At 37.6% G+C, this 13,960-nt stretch overlaps 1 protein-coding gene across 2 annotated transcripts in view; it reads left to right on the plus strand.

The window, feature by feature from the left end:
* The window catches only part of PTAR1 (protein prenyltransferase alpha subunit repeat containing 1), a 55,877-nt gene extending 42,543 nt beyond the window's left edge, over positions 1 to 13,334 (plus strand). For both annotated transcript variants that reach the window (XM_077817599.1, XM_077817600.1), the window contains exons 6-7: positions 206 to 522; positions 2,936 to 13,334. In XM_077817599.1, the coding sequence (XP_077673725.1) occupies positions 206 to 522; positions 2,936 to 3,281 (663 nt within the window). In that variant the 3' untranslated portion in view covers positions 3,282 to 13,334. The remainder of the gene's footprint in view (positions 1 to 205; positions 523 to 2,935) is intronic.
* The last annotated feature ends 626 nt before the right edge of the window (positions 13,335 to 13,960 follow it).

The raw sequence follows: 13,960 nt of genomic DNA on the forward strand, positions 1-13,960 counted from the left end.
TAAATGGATGCTTTCATTTTATCATTGTTCTTTTAAACTTACCATTTTCTCCATAGGAGGAACTGTGGTGGTGGTGATGATGATAGAGTTGGCGGCAAACTTAAAGGAAGGATTATGGCGGGGGGGGGGAATTTGATACAAGAAACAGTGTTGGTAAATTTCTTATTTCTATGGATTGGTTAATTTTACTGCTACTTATTTTCAGATTCTCCTTGATGAACTTTCTTCCACTAAACATTGGGTGTCCATGCATGTTTCAGACCATAGTGGATTCCACTACCGCAAGTTCTTAATAAAGTCCTTGATTGGCAGAACTGTGATCAACAATTCTATACTGGTGCAAAATCAGCTGGTAAATGAGCCAATCCCCAGTCTTCCAAAGGATGAAAAAAATGAAGCATCTGAAGCTGTCTGTACAGAAGAACTGAGAGTAGATCTCCCCCATCTTCTAGAGGAAGAGCTGGAGCTCTGCACTGATCTTATTGATACCTTCCCTGGGCATGAAACGCTGTGGTGTTACAGGTAAGAGGGCTTATCAAATAAAACATCCCTTGGAATGATTTTATTGCTTTGAAACTGAAGTCAAAGGGCAAATTGTAATTCTGATTAAAGACACATCTTGGTTAGTAAAGACTAGTTTCCTGCCCTATGCTAAGCCTTTGATTTTTGATTTCCACACCCATCAGAGCTATTAAATAGAAAACCTGACTGGACGTCAGTATCTTGTTGAAATAAGTTATACACATCCTTCCATAGGACAGCATTTCCTCACTCCTTACATTTGAAGGACAAAAGATGAATTAACTGCACAGAGTCTCCAAATGCGTGTGGCTAGATAAAAAAACAGTGTAGTCAAAGGCACACTGAGTAAGTTGTCTCTGAAAACTAACTTTAGTTGAATCATTGCCCCTTTTCTTTGTTCTTAAGTTCAAGTTTGGTTCTACTCTGATCTGGGACTGTAAAAGTGGTATCTTAGCGTTCAGTGTTTGCTTTCCATTATTTATATCAAATGTTTTAGGTTAGAAAAAGTCTTTATTTAAACTTACAACCCTGCAGACTAAATGTGGGATCTGAATATCCAAAAGGGTCGTCTTACACAGCATCACTATATTCTGCCTTTTGGTAACAGTTGTGCAACTCCATTGCCTTCAGTGTGTTAGTACAGATGTAACTGATTGGCACTGTAATTAGAATGTGGTAAACCATTCTCTCGATGATACAAAAGAGGGAGTGGAATTCAGTTCACTCTTTCTTAAATGTGCTGGCTGGTAGGAGCAAAAAGTAGCAAAAACTTATTTGAACGCTTTCACCTACTCAAGAAATCCAAATTACAGCACTTTATGGTTTCCCTGACATTTAGTGACATGTCAGTTCCCATAAACATCGGGTGAAATCCTGGCCCCACTGAAATCCATGAGAATTTTTCCATTGACCTCAGTTGGGCCAGGATTTCACACTGTCAACATTCAGGTTGTTCCAACACTAAGTGAATACAGCTGGTATGATTTTTTTTTTTTAAACTAAGTGTATGCATTTTTTAATGGAAACTTTTGTGGCAGTTTTGACTTGGATGAATAGAAAATTTCAAGAAATCTTTCATTTTGGGTTTTGTTGTTTTTTTTTTCTTTTCACCTATTGCTGACAGGTCAGCATAGTCATCGTGCGATTTTTCCAAATTGAAGAGCTGGACTTTAAAGAATTTTACTTTAGAAAATCTTATTTTTTGAAAATGCAGACAAATGTGGTAATAGACCAATTTTTCACTTTTCAAATATTGCTATTTTGAAACCCAGGAGAACCAAAACCTTTCTGAAAGCTTCAAAAGTTTAGCAAAAATTGTTGTTGACTGATTTATTTTTTGGCGTCCCCTCCTCCCCCCCTTATCGGTAGTGCACTGCTCATTTTAAAAGCTCAGAAGTCACAAAATGAAACAAGACACTGTTGAGGCACATTGGTAGGACAATTAGGGTATCTTGCACTGCAGCTACTGATCTGGCACCTGTCATGAACACTAAAATCGTTGTTTTTAAAAAAACCTAAATATTTAGTTTCCTCCATCAATTTAATGGAAGAGATCACATTCATATTGCACTGAAAATATGGAAAATTGTTGAAAAAAGTTACTGTGTATGTGTAGACATTTCTCCAAAATAAATCCCTGCTTATGTTTGTGACAACCTCCATCCTGACATTAGTGTTTTGAGCTGGGAACCTCTGACCTGAAAGCATGACTTTTTATTGCTTGAGCTGAAGAATCGGGATCTCTAGCTGAAAGTTGTAAGAGACCCATATCCTCTGTGGATCTGGCACAGAGTGGAACACGTGCACTGATTAATTGGTTACAAGTGCACACCTGCTGTGGGGTTTGGTAAGTGATGCTAGTGAAGATACTAGATTAACAGAAGTCTCCTGGAGACAGAAGTCTTCTGTTTTAACTTGGGGATGGGTACAACATGGGCAGCAACAGAACACTGCATGGGCAATGAAAGGAAGCATGTATTTCCACCTGGACTTAAGGAACTCAGTCTGAATTCTCAGTGCTTGAAGTCTGCTGAGCTTGTTGCTCAAAATGTCAATTGTGATGGTGGTTATAGTGCTCTGATGTTTGCATCACAAGGAAGTGACGTGAAGCTACCCACTCAGCTGAGAGGTATGTCAAGTACCAGCTGTTGAACGGTAATAATTTTTGGTTACTATTTAGATCAATCATAGAGAAGTGAAAGGCTTCATATTCCATTGCCTAATAGGAAGTCATCCCTTTTTTCCCACCTTTGCAAAATAAGCTGATTTTTGGGGTGGGGTTTGCTCAGAGGGCACATTGAAATGTAATTTCAATTACTTTAATATCTTTAGTTGTGGCAGCAGCTTGATTTTATTTTATTTTTTAGTGTGTAACTTTTTTTTTTTTTTTCCCTCCCCTGATCTTCCTTTGAAGACGGCATGTGTTCTATCTTCAGCACCATTTAAACAACAAACTTCCTCTTCCAAATGTACGGTTGACATCTGTGGACAGCAGTGATGGAACTTTGAATAATTCACACCCCAGTACAGCAGTCAGTCATGTGACTCATGCCATGGATGTTGATGGTTTAAATGATTCAGGCAAACAAGGCTATACTCAAGAAATCAAACGCCTGAAGCGTGCCCCTATACAGGACTCTCTTGGCTTGGAAATGGAATACAGGTTCATTGATAATATTTTAGCAACTTGCAGAGATGTAGAGCAGGCCAGGTTTGCTACTGCATACAGGAAATGGCTAGTTACTTTTCTAGGTCCATGAAGGAAGTTTACAACCTTCAGGGTTCCTCTTTTAGTGCAATATTCTCTTATCAAACACGTGCATGTCATGGTTGCAAGTGTTGGCTACCCATGTGCTTCTCACCTTTCTTTGTGGTCAGTGCTAAAATTCATATACAAAGTAATATTTCATTTTATTTATTAAAAAAAATCTGGCATAGCTTTTTATTAAACAAATGTAGTTTGCTTTTTTTCTTTAATCCTTTTTTAAAAAATTAACAATTTATATTTTTACTTGTGGCATCTTCATATCATACCATTGTCCTACTTAAACTTTTTTTTTATTTTAACATGGACTACGAATAGGGTCCTACCAAATTCACGCCCATGAAAAATGCGTCACACACCATGAAATCTGATCTCTTGTGTGCTTTTACCCTATACTATACAGATTTCACGGAGGACACCAGCTTTTCTCAAATTGGGGGTCCTGACTCAAAAGGGAGTTGCAGGGGAGTCCCAAGGTTATTTTAGGATGATCACGGTATTGCCACCCTTACTTCTGTGCTGCCTTCAGAGCTGGGCGGCTGGAGAGTGGTGGGTCTTGGCCGGGCGCCCAGCTCTGAAGGCAGCAGCCTGCCAACAGCAGTGCAGAAGGGTGGCAACACCATACCATGCCATCCTTTCTTCTGCACTGCTGCCTTCGGAGCTGGGCTCCTAGTCAGCAGCCACCACGCTCCAGCTGCTCAGCTCTGAAGGCAGCACCGCTGCCAGCAGCAGCACAGAAGTAAGGGTAGCAGCACCGCAGACCCCCCTACAATAACCTTGCGGTCCCCTCCCTGCAACTCCTTTTTGGGTCGGACCCCTACAATTACAACACCCCGTGAAATTTCAGATTTAAACAGTTGAAGTCATGAAATTTATGATTTTTAAAATCCTATGACTGAAAGTGACCAAAATGAACCATGAATTTGTTAGGGCCCTAACTATGAACAATGGGGCTTTTGTTTTTTAAAGTTTAAAATTTTGATCCAAATGGAATGTCTGGAAAACAAATAGGTGGATTTTTCATTGTAACATGAACCACCTTCCAAATTATTCTTCTCTACCACAGTGAATGCTGGTAATGACTCTTAAGCAAAGACGGTGGAGTCAGGTTTTTCAATAAGAATTATTACTTCTGAATTGCTGTCTATCTGTCAAAGATCAGGCTGCAGTGTTTCTGCCTTCAGTTCCCCTTTTCATTATTTGTAAGGGCGAATATTACTACAGTACTGGAATTGTGCTTTTTGCTATTGTCTGTGGTCTTTTATTTGCCTCATACATCTGTTGTACGTGGTTGATATCAAAGCCTACTAAATTTACCTTGTCAAGTCAGATACCCACTGGAGGAGGCAGGAAAATGAACATGTTTCTCACACACAGTGAAGAAGTATGGTTAAAGCTAAGTGTGCAGGATTTATTAGCAAAGTTCTTTCACTTATGTCATACTTTTTATTTTTTACCTCAATAAGCCAGAGTTAGAAACACTATTTAAATTTCTGAATGTATTATGTACACTACAGAGTCCCACAAAGCCCACTAAATCACACTTTAAAAAGTATAGAAAAACTAAGAACATACGAGTATCTTAGATGATGGGATAAAAAGGAGTTATGCTGACAGTTTTAGTACTGTTTAAAATGTGCAGGGTCTCTTCCCCTCCATGCTTGTGCATTGCTTCCTCCCACGAAGCAGGGCATCAATTTCATTTTTCTTCTCTGTCAGAGGACCTTTTCCCATTCAACCCCTCAAGTGTATGTGTGCTGGAAGGACAATTTAAACAGTTTCAGGGTAGTTTTGATCCTGACTTTCCTTTTGGCTACCAATGCAGCTATGTATAAATACTTGTACTGGCATTTTCTCAGAACTTTACTCTACATGACGGACTTCTGTACCAGTGTAGCTACATCAGTGTAATCTTGCCAGTGCAAAGCCCTCGCGTAGAAGCATATGCCAGTATAAAGTGAACCTTTGCACTAAGGCAACTTTTTACCCCCTGTTTCAAACAGAGCAGACTAGTTAAGAGGATCCATAGCTTCAGGAGAGATCCTTTGCCACAATCCCTGTGTTTGTTTGTCTTGCCTTGCATCAAGTGCTTCCCCAACATGCTGCTGCTCTTGCTGCTCAAAGAATACTATGAGCAGTAGAAAAGCACTGGGAATATTACAGGATTCCTGTGGTCCCATGTCCCTTTTGAGTCTCCCATTGTTGGAGTTACTCTTGCATGTCAAAGGGGAAATAGACCCCTTGTATGGTATGTTTGGCTTTAGCGATGTGATTGAATTTAATGACCTTCTGAGAAAAGGTCAACCAATATGGTCATTCAGGAAACAGCAAGCATTGTTTAAACAAGGTCTCTAAATTTAAACTCCTCCTGTATTTTTAAACTCTGCAGAGATTGCTGCCTCCTATGACTTGGAGCTTCTGTTCATAGCTACTCTGTGGCTACAATAAGTTCATAGAGACACTTGGTGACTGCTGGGTGCCCAGAAAGTGTGACACTGCCTACCCCTGTAGTTTATTACAGATTATATTGTCAATCCTAAAATTACATTTAAAGTCCTTAATTTTATCTCTTTCAGTTTTATCTTTTCACAGATTACCTGTTTAATAGAAAGGTATTGAAGGAGGGTGAAAAGTAAGGAGAATTTGTGCCTTGTGAAGTAGAAATTTATTATCTTGCGGGGAGAATGCAGTCTTCTGCTTGTATCATAGTGTAAGATTTGAGGGGGCGGGGGAGAGACTATCAAGGGTGGGTGATAGAACATAAGTTGAAATCCATTATAAATTTATGTTGGACTGAAGTCACAGTTAGCTCCCTAGAGCTATATAGTGGAAATATTCTGATCTTGAATTTGATAGCCCTTCCATCATCATAAACACTTAAGGTCAAACTCTGTCCTTTGATACTTGTGTGCAACTCCTTTTTGATGTCACTGGGAATTATGCATATGTGTATGAAGACAGAATTTGGTCCTTATAGAACTATATGCATTTTCACACCTTAAAGGTGCTCCAATAGGTCTTGGAGTAAAGTGTTGTTGTTTTTTTTGTTGTGGTGGGGTTTTTTTTAAAGTTTTAAAGGGATACTGTCAACTGAAATTGTAGATTTTTTTTAACTTTTTTTTCAGAAAGTGTAAGTCTGATGAAAATATTTCCATGATTGCTTTAAAATTCCAAAGAAAACAATTACATTAGTAAACAAAATAACCATTTCCTGCAGGTTTGCATTACACAAACCTTGCAGTATTGAGGACCCAACATTGGGTTGGTGGGTGGGGAAACTATAGGCAAAAGTGAAATTGACTTCAATGGGTTGCATTTTTTTCAAGTTGAGAGAAATCTAAAAACTAAACCAACAGTCTCACAGTGAAAAGAAAATACATTTTTAAAACTTCTTTTCATCTTGAAAACCTAGGGTGGTGGTAAAAACATAGAAAAAGGAAATATATTCACTTTAAAAATATTTGTTTAAGATGTCAGTGCCCCTTAGCCTTTTCTCTGAAGTGGTTAAAGTAATTCCTTGGGAGTATATTTTCAAATTTAGACTTTTGTGATGTCTTATAACCATGAACTTTCACAAACATGACCACTTAATTTAGTTTGACTGGTTTCCCTAAAGTCCTAATTGGGGGAAGGAGGAATACAGTAAATAGCAGTAAAAATTATTAGACTTCAGGCCATTGGTGATTAACATACATAAAAGTTACTGAGCACAGCTCTTCAGTATTAAGTAACACTGTATTCGGCATTTACTGTGTCATAGGTCAGAACATTCTAACTCAATAATTTAATGAGGGTTTTGCTTGGTGAAACACCTGACTGCAGCCATGCAGCACCAAACACTTACCCTTTAAAAGAATCATAAGAATGAGTAATACAGAGATAAATCCGGCTTTATCCAGCAGTAAACTGTCAGTGTCCTTTTTAAGTTTCAGTAACTGTTAATTCTGTCCTTTATTGTATTGTATGGCATTTACATTGGTACAAATCTTTTTCGTGCACTGACTCAATCTTATAGCAACATCTTTGCACTGAAGATGAATTGAAGGCTTTGAGAAATGAATGTCATTTGGAACTCTAAAAGTGGTTAATTTCATTTTCAATCAAGTCAAAATGAACAATCACATTTTTAAATGATGTGTAGTGTTCTCTGCTGTAATGTGCATTACCTAGTATTGCATCAGCAATTGTTTTTTCTGGTGTAATCAGTAGGGCAAAACATATTGATGACTGTAGTGATGGATGACTACAGTGCTTGGCTGAATGCTTATAATCTTAGAAATATTTTCATTGTTTTAATAGGGGACAATTGAATTTTCAGTCCAATGAGTAATTTATGACTAGTTGTATAGCTACCTTGTATAGCTACCTTATATAGCACTGGTTTATAAAATAAAAGAGCATAGTGAAGAATTAACAGTAAGAAAGTTTGGATTCTGTTTTTTCAACTGAAACTAGCTAAAGCATTTCAGTGTTAGAAATTTATGCATAGGAGTACTTTTTCACTCTTTACCTTAAAGTAAGTCATTTAATGAATCTTTAAACAGTACTGTATAATCTTGACAACCAGAATCAAAGGGTCTTGAAGAGGCCTTGTCTAGACAATCAAATCCAGCAATCAAATCTCTTAAGAATGTGTATTTTAAAAATGAACAAAGTACAGCAATTGTCGGATAATTTAACATTTGGGTTGCAGGGATTTCATGATCAAACTTCTGGACAAGGCCTTTTTTTCCCTTATAAGCCTGTAGTGCTGCTTCCACATTACAGAAGTGATCCTGAGCTCTTTGGTCCTTTATACTATAATTTAAAAAATAAACTGTCAGACTCACATCTTCTACAGCAGTGGTTTTCAAACTTTTTGTATCGGTGACCCTTTTTACACAGCAAGCCTCGGGGTGTGACACACCCCCCTTATAAATTAAGAATGGGGGTGGGGGGTAATTTAATTTATTGAGGGCTCAGGATTCTCAGCCTCATGGAGCTGACAGCTCAGGATCCCCATGTAACCACTTTGCAACCCCCTGTGGGGTCACGACCCCCAGTTTGAGAACCCCTGTTCTATAGAGACCTTGAGATCAATGGAGTGAAAGGCAGATGTGACTAGCATGTTTGCTATTTTCCCCTTTATTTGAGGTTCTTTCCTTACAACTTAGTCTTATCAGAAGAAAACCCCCATCATTTTCAAATGCTCTTAAAATGCAGTTTAGTAACAAAACAAGGCCATTGTATTCTCTACAGTGGTTTTCCTTCTCTTTCCCATTGTGCTCAGAGAATGGTTCATTCTGAACTGCTTGTCCCTTTTTCCCCAACTAACAAAGAATGTAAGGAAGCTATGGGGAGGTGGCCTCATTTAACATAAGGATAACTTTGACTACCTCCCAAAATGCTCTGATAGTGCCCTTAAGTGGTGTTCATCAGGCTCATTCAGAAGCTCAGGCTAAACCCAGATCCTCATTTCAGAGGTGAAAAGCAAAAGCTTTATCTGTTAGGTTATTTAGTTTCCCTTACGAGTTTTGGGGGCTTTTTTTGGTTGGTTGTTTGTTTGTTTTTTTAACTAAACAAATCTAGAGAAAATAGAATAACTCAAGTAGTTTTGAAAGTTGGAAAACTATATAATTTGCATAGACTCTCATCAACTATTTCCTCTGACAGAGCACTGTATTGCAGTCAAATGGAAGAAACTAGTGCTTCCAAGAAAATTCTTTGTAGTCAGTTTATGCTTTCAAAATGTTACTACAGTCAGTGATTATAAACCTGATATTTCCTTTTGGCTTTTACTTAGTGTGTAACGTTATTTCTCAGGGCATAGATTATTTTTGTGAATTAGGGCACATTTTTACAGTTTATAGTCAATGGTTAATAAAAAGCATAAGCGATAAACGTAAAACTAGCTCTTAACACTTTAGTCTAGAATAGTATTGTATATAGTCACTAGCTAAAACTGTAGCTAGGTACCTGCTTTAGGCCTGCCTTTCCCATTTGCCCCCAATATTCACTTTCTGTACACAAACTTTACTCTGTATCTTAACTTGCTGTAGTGATTTATCAGGAAACTGTGGGCCTGATCCTGAAAGTTGCTGGGTACCTCTTGTGTAGCTCCCAAGTGCACTCATGTCCCATTGATGTGAATGGGAGTTGAAGGCACTCAGCACCTCACAGGGCCAGGCTTTAGAAAACCAGGGTAAATGTGTCTATTTTGTATCTGTTGACATATATATTTTGACTTTTCTAAACCCCGCTTTGACTCTGAACACTAGAATCAAACCTGTTTTGTGAGGCAAAAGATTTTTATTTATCAGTTAGACATTGTATGTTTATGTACCTTACAGCTTGACTAAAAAGCAGAACTCTTTACAGAAAACTGTTTGTTCAAGCATTTTTATCTGTACTGTATGGAACCTGCTCATAATCCTAGTAAATAGATGGTTTAAAAAAAAACAAACACTAACATATCTGTATGTTGTGCACATTGAATTTTCTGAATGAATAGGATTAAGGTGAGGCAAGGTAGGTTTTCTTGGAAGACTGTTAACCATTCACATGAGATGTGAATGTTAGTGCCTAGATACTACGGATTGGTTTCCTATACAGACGCATTATGAATAGATAAATATATAGTATAGATTCTCATTGTCTAGTATTTCAAGTGTCATAAGTGACATAAAATATCAGAAAAAAAGTTTCTTCCAAGGCAAAAAATACATATTGCGACCATTCCCATTTGTCCAGGTTTTTACTTTGTGAAGTGGCTACATTTAATGCAGTGTTCCCATTTTGTAACAGTGTGCTTGGGAATGTTGAAAAATGAGAGATGGTTTTAGGTAACAATGGAATCCGTGGTACTGCAGATATGTAGGTCAGTATTGTAGTACCTGTGTGAACTGCTGTATAATTTTATAAAGCAAAGCGATCACTTTGATCTCACAAAATTTTAACCTAATTAAGAGACAGAGATAGCCATAAAAGTGAATTTTTTTCCGTCATATCATTAGAAAAAATACTGTTCTTTTATGTAAGCAACTTTTAGCCAAAAGATTGCATTTTATCAGAAACTTTCATATTTGTTGGATATACAACTATCATTGTCTTAAATACTCTGCACATTGATTGTTTGGTGCAGATAAATTAGATTAAAAATAAGGTTGATGGCACTAGGAATACATGGTGACAAAACAGTTTAAATAGTATGATGGTGGGAATAAAACAATGCACATAAATTGTTAGTGTTCCACAGAATAATAAATGTAAAAAAGTAATTTTTCCTCCAGCGCTTACCTTTTTATTACAAGATAAATTCCTTTAAGAGAATACCACTGTAGATCAGTAAAGAGAGAGATTCCTTGAACACGGTCAGAAGTAAGAAGCCAGTTGTGAATAAATAATCCATGATATGTGCGCTACAGTAACTAGGAAGAGAAGACTGTTGTGCCCAGCATAAATCCCTTCTTGTAATGAAGGGCCCAACTCTCCTACATTTGGGTTATTCTTGGATAAGGTACTTGAGGCTTTGTGAATGGCAGTTCTTCCATAGGGGCTGTTTGCTGCCCTGCAGAAGAAACTGGGGGTTTCACCATGCCAGTAAATCTTCCAAGATCTCTGCCAACTTCAGGGATTGCTGAAGGTAAAGGGCATTCTCAGAGATTCCTTCTTTTGCCACTGCTGTCTAACCCATCTCACTTCCACAAGTTCCTGAACAGCACAGCTTCTACAGGAGCTGTTTATAAGGGCACTGCCAACCTTGGATGCCCTGGGAGATTGTTCCAAACTGTGAAGGCAGGGGCAAAGAGCATAAATTACTGCAGACTGGGCTCTGAGGTTTGGATGGGTGAATCTGGTGGACTTTTGGCAAGCCTCCCCCATCTGTTGACCTGGAATCCCAAAGAGCACGCCTGGAGAGCATTCCAAGAGAGGCATGTTGTGAATGAGGTGCTTCAAGATCTGTGGTTACAAACTCTCTTGCATAATCCCCTCTGCTTCCTCTTGTGGAGGAAAGGCAACTAAGTAGTTACTGTGAGTGATTGAATACATCCATGAAACAGTATCTTTGGGTGCTGTACTTCTTAGTTTTTGCTATTTTCTAATGGGTGCTTTTTTTAAAAAAAAAAACAAAACAAAACACATTGGACAAGATTTTCAAAAGTGCCGATGATTTTGGATGCCTCCATTTTTAGGTACTGAGCTTGAGAACTTCCTTTAAAAGGGCCTGGTTTTACGAAAATGTTGAGTACCTTCTGAAAATCTTTTTGGAGACTTCCCATCCTTGGCTGCTGAAAAGGGAGACTGGGAGGATCTGAAAGAAATTGTAAATGTGTAAGTGCAGTGTTGGTACACGTAACTTTTGGGTTCATTATTAAACTTGAGGCCTTTTTAAGGGTTCGTAATAACTGGATAAAAGCTATATTAGGCCTGATCCTGCAAAACTGCAGTCATGTGAATACGGATGGCAGGATCTGGTCCTTAATCTGTTACTGCAAATAGGGCCTGTTCCTGTACCTGTTTAAAGCCAATGGCAAAACTCCCATTGACTTTAATGGTGCAGGGTTGGGCCCATACTGGAGATAAAAGATGATAAACCATTACCTGATAGTGACAGTAAAATGTTTAATGTGATGCATTATAAATGTCTCAGCTGTCTTAAGTGAATTGTTTTATGCATGTTCGTAAACCAGGCTCTCATGGAAAACAGTATTGTTCCTGGTGTGGTATTTATCAGTTTGTATCATCCTTAAGGAAAAAAATTAAGGTTGCTAGTTCTTATTGTTCTTAAAAGACAACTGGAGAGGGATTGGGGTACTGGAAGCTTCCCGTATGCAACAGCTGTAGAAGCAACTAAATTTTGTTAGTTTTTAATAGCAGAGAAAGGGTTTTTGACAATTGCCCTGGGATTGCCAAGAGGGAAAGGGGAGTAATTTGAAAATCTGAGCTAAAAACAGTAATAAGTATCTTTAGGACAGTAGTTGCTAGTTGTATCTGACATCTTGCCAAACTTCTTCTTTAGGGATACTCTGATGTCACATTCTGCTGCTAGGCATATGGTAGAGTTCACTGTGGACATCAGTGTTAAGAAACTGAAATGTGGTGTATGCATGTGTGTGAATCTTAGAGTAAGATGCAGTATGAGTCTTAAACCTAGTTTTAAGACCGTATTATTGATGGACTGCATAAAGCTTGACATCCGAGTTCAATGTTAAATGCATGCTGTGGGAAGTTGGATGTATAGAGGGTCCTGGGCATTAGATACCTTTGATTTTATCTTGGCTGCTGGGGATTTTAGCAAATGTTGATTGGCTTTAGTTTTACTGTTCTTAAAGTGCACAGTAAATATTTAATTTTATGGTGCAATAATAAACTGCACAGATGTCTTTGTACTTGTCATCTCATAATCACTCAATTAGGTAACAGTGGTGATTTTCTTTTTTAAATGTAGCTACTTCAAGTTCATTTGAGAACTTGAATCATACTGTAAGAATCTAGTAATGGATAATTTCTTCCACTGCGGTTAGCCCCAACACACCTTCTTCATGTGTTCTACATGTAAGAGGATCCCATTGGGTATAAATTTTAATTCCTTATAAATTCAGATCCCTTATACATTGAGCTTTGTTGTGAAGAGAAGTTGAAATTCTAAACTATGTAAAATGATGTCTGGTTAGAAACATAAGACAGTATCCAACCATTGTTTTCCAGTTCTGAACACTAAATTATATCTTGCTTTTTCTCAGCTATTTTGTATTGCATGCTAATTATATATAACTTTTTTTTAAACATTATCGCAGTAGTACAAAAATATATTAAATACCACCCATGGAATTCTAACCCATCCTATGCAGATGTCTTCCAAAATTACAGGTACAATTTTAGTGGTAGTGGCTGGCAGAATGAATTTTCCACGTATTTATCTGTAGACTTGTTTTTATATGTACTAGCGAGAGAATATACTAAGCGCAGCTATAAATTATTGTATTTCTGTAGAAAATTGAAAATAGTGTAAAATTGTTTTTTGCTAAATGTTGGCGGGTTTTTAAATAAACTTTTCATCTCTTAAAAATCTGTTGTTTGACTACATATTTCACACTGCAGTCCAAATTCATTGTGTTCAGAGATAAACAGTCTTCCCTAATCAGTAGTAATCTAGATTGAGACTGTAAATTCTGTGATGTAGGAACCATATTTTGCCATATATCTGTAAATGGTGTCAAACAAACTTGTTTAGTTTATGTAAATAGTCTGTTTACACACAAGCAATTTTCAAATGCAGTGTTACATATCTAGCCCAGACATAGCCTATAAACTATCCTCATATCCAAATATCTGACAGATTGGTGAAGAACAAAGAGACTTTAGTTGTTTACTTTCAAGTTAGTATGTTTAGTTGCCATGTATGAAACTGTATATAATTAAAACAAGCACCTGTTCGCATACCCTCTTTCCGACCTGCTAGTGTTTCTTTCTTGATCTGCAACATGCCTCCTATTGAAGCCTTTGGCCTTTCTTAAATCTAAACTGTCAACTATGCTAGATTATGCCACATTCAAAAGAATTAGCACTGGGTCCATAACTCTATTTGTTTATAATCTAATGCAAATCAGTTCCCAGATCCAAAACATGAAACCAGTTAATTCTTTTTAAGAATGTGCTTTGCCTCACTCAGATTAAAGATAGGGAATAATATAA

Source organism: Eretmochelys imbricata, chromosome 5 (genome assembly GCF_965152235.1).
Source record: "Eretmochelys imbricata isolate rEreImb1 chromosome 5, rEreImb1.hap1, whole genome shotgun sequence".
Classification (NCBI taxonomy): Eukaryota; Metazoa; Chordata; order Testudines; family Cheloniidae; genus Eretmochelys; species Eretmochelys imbricata.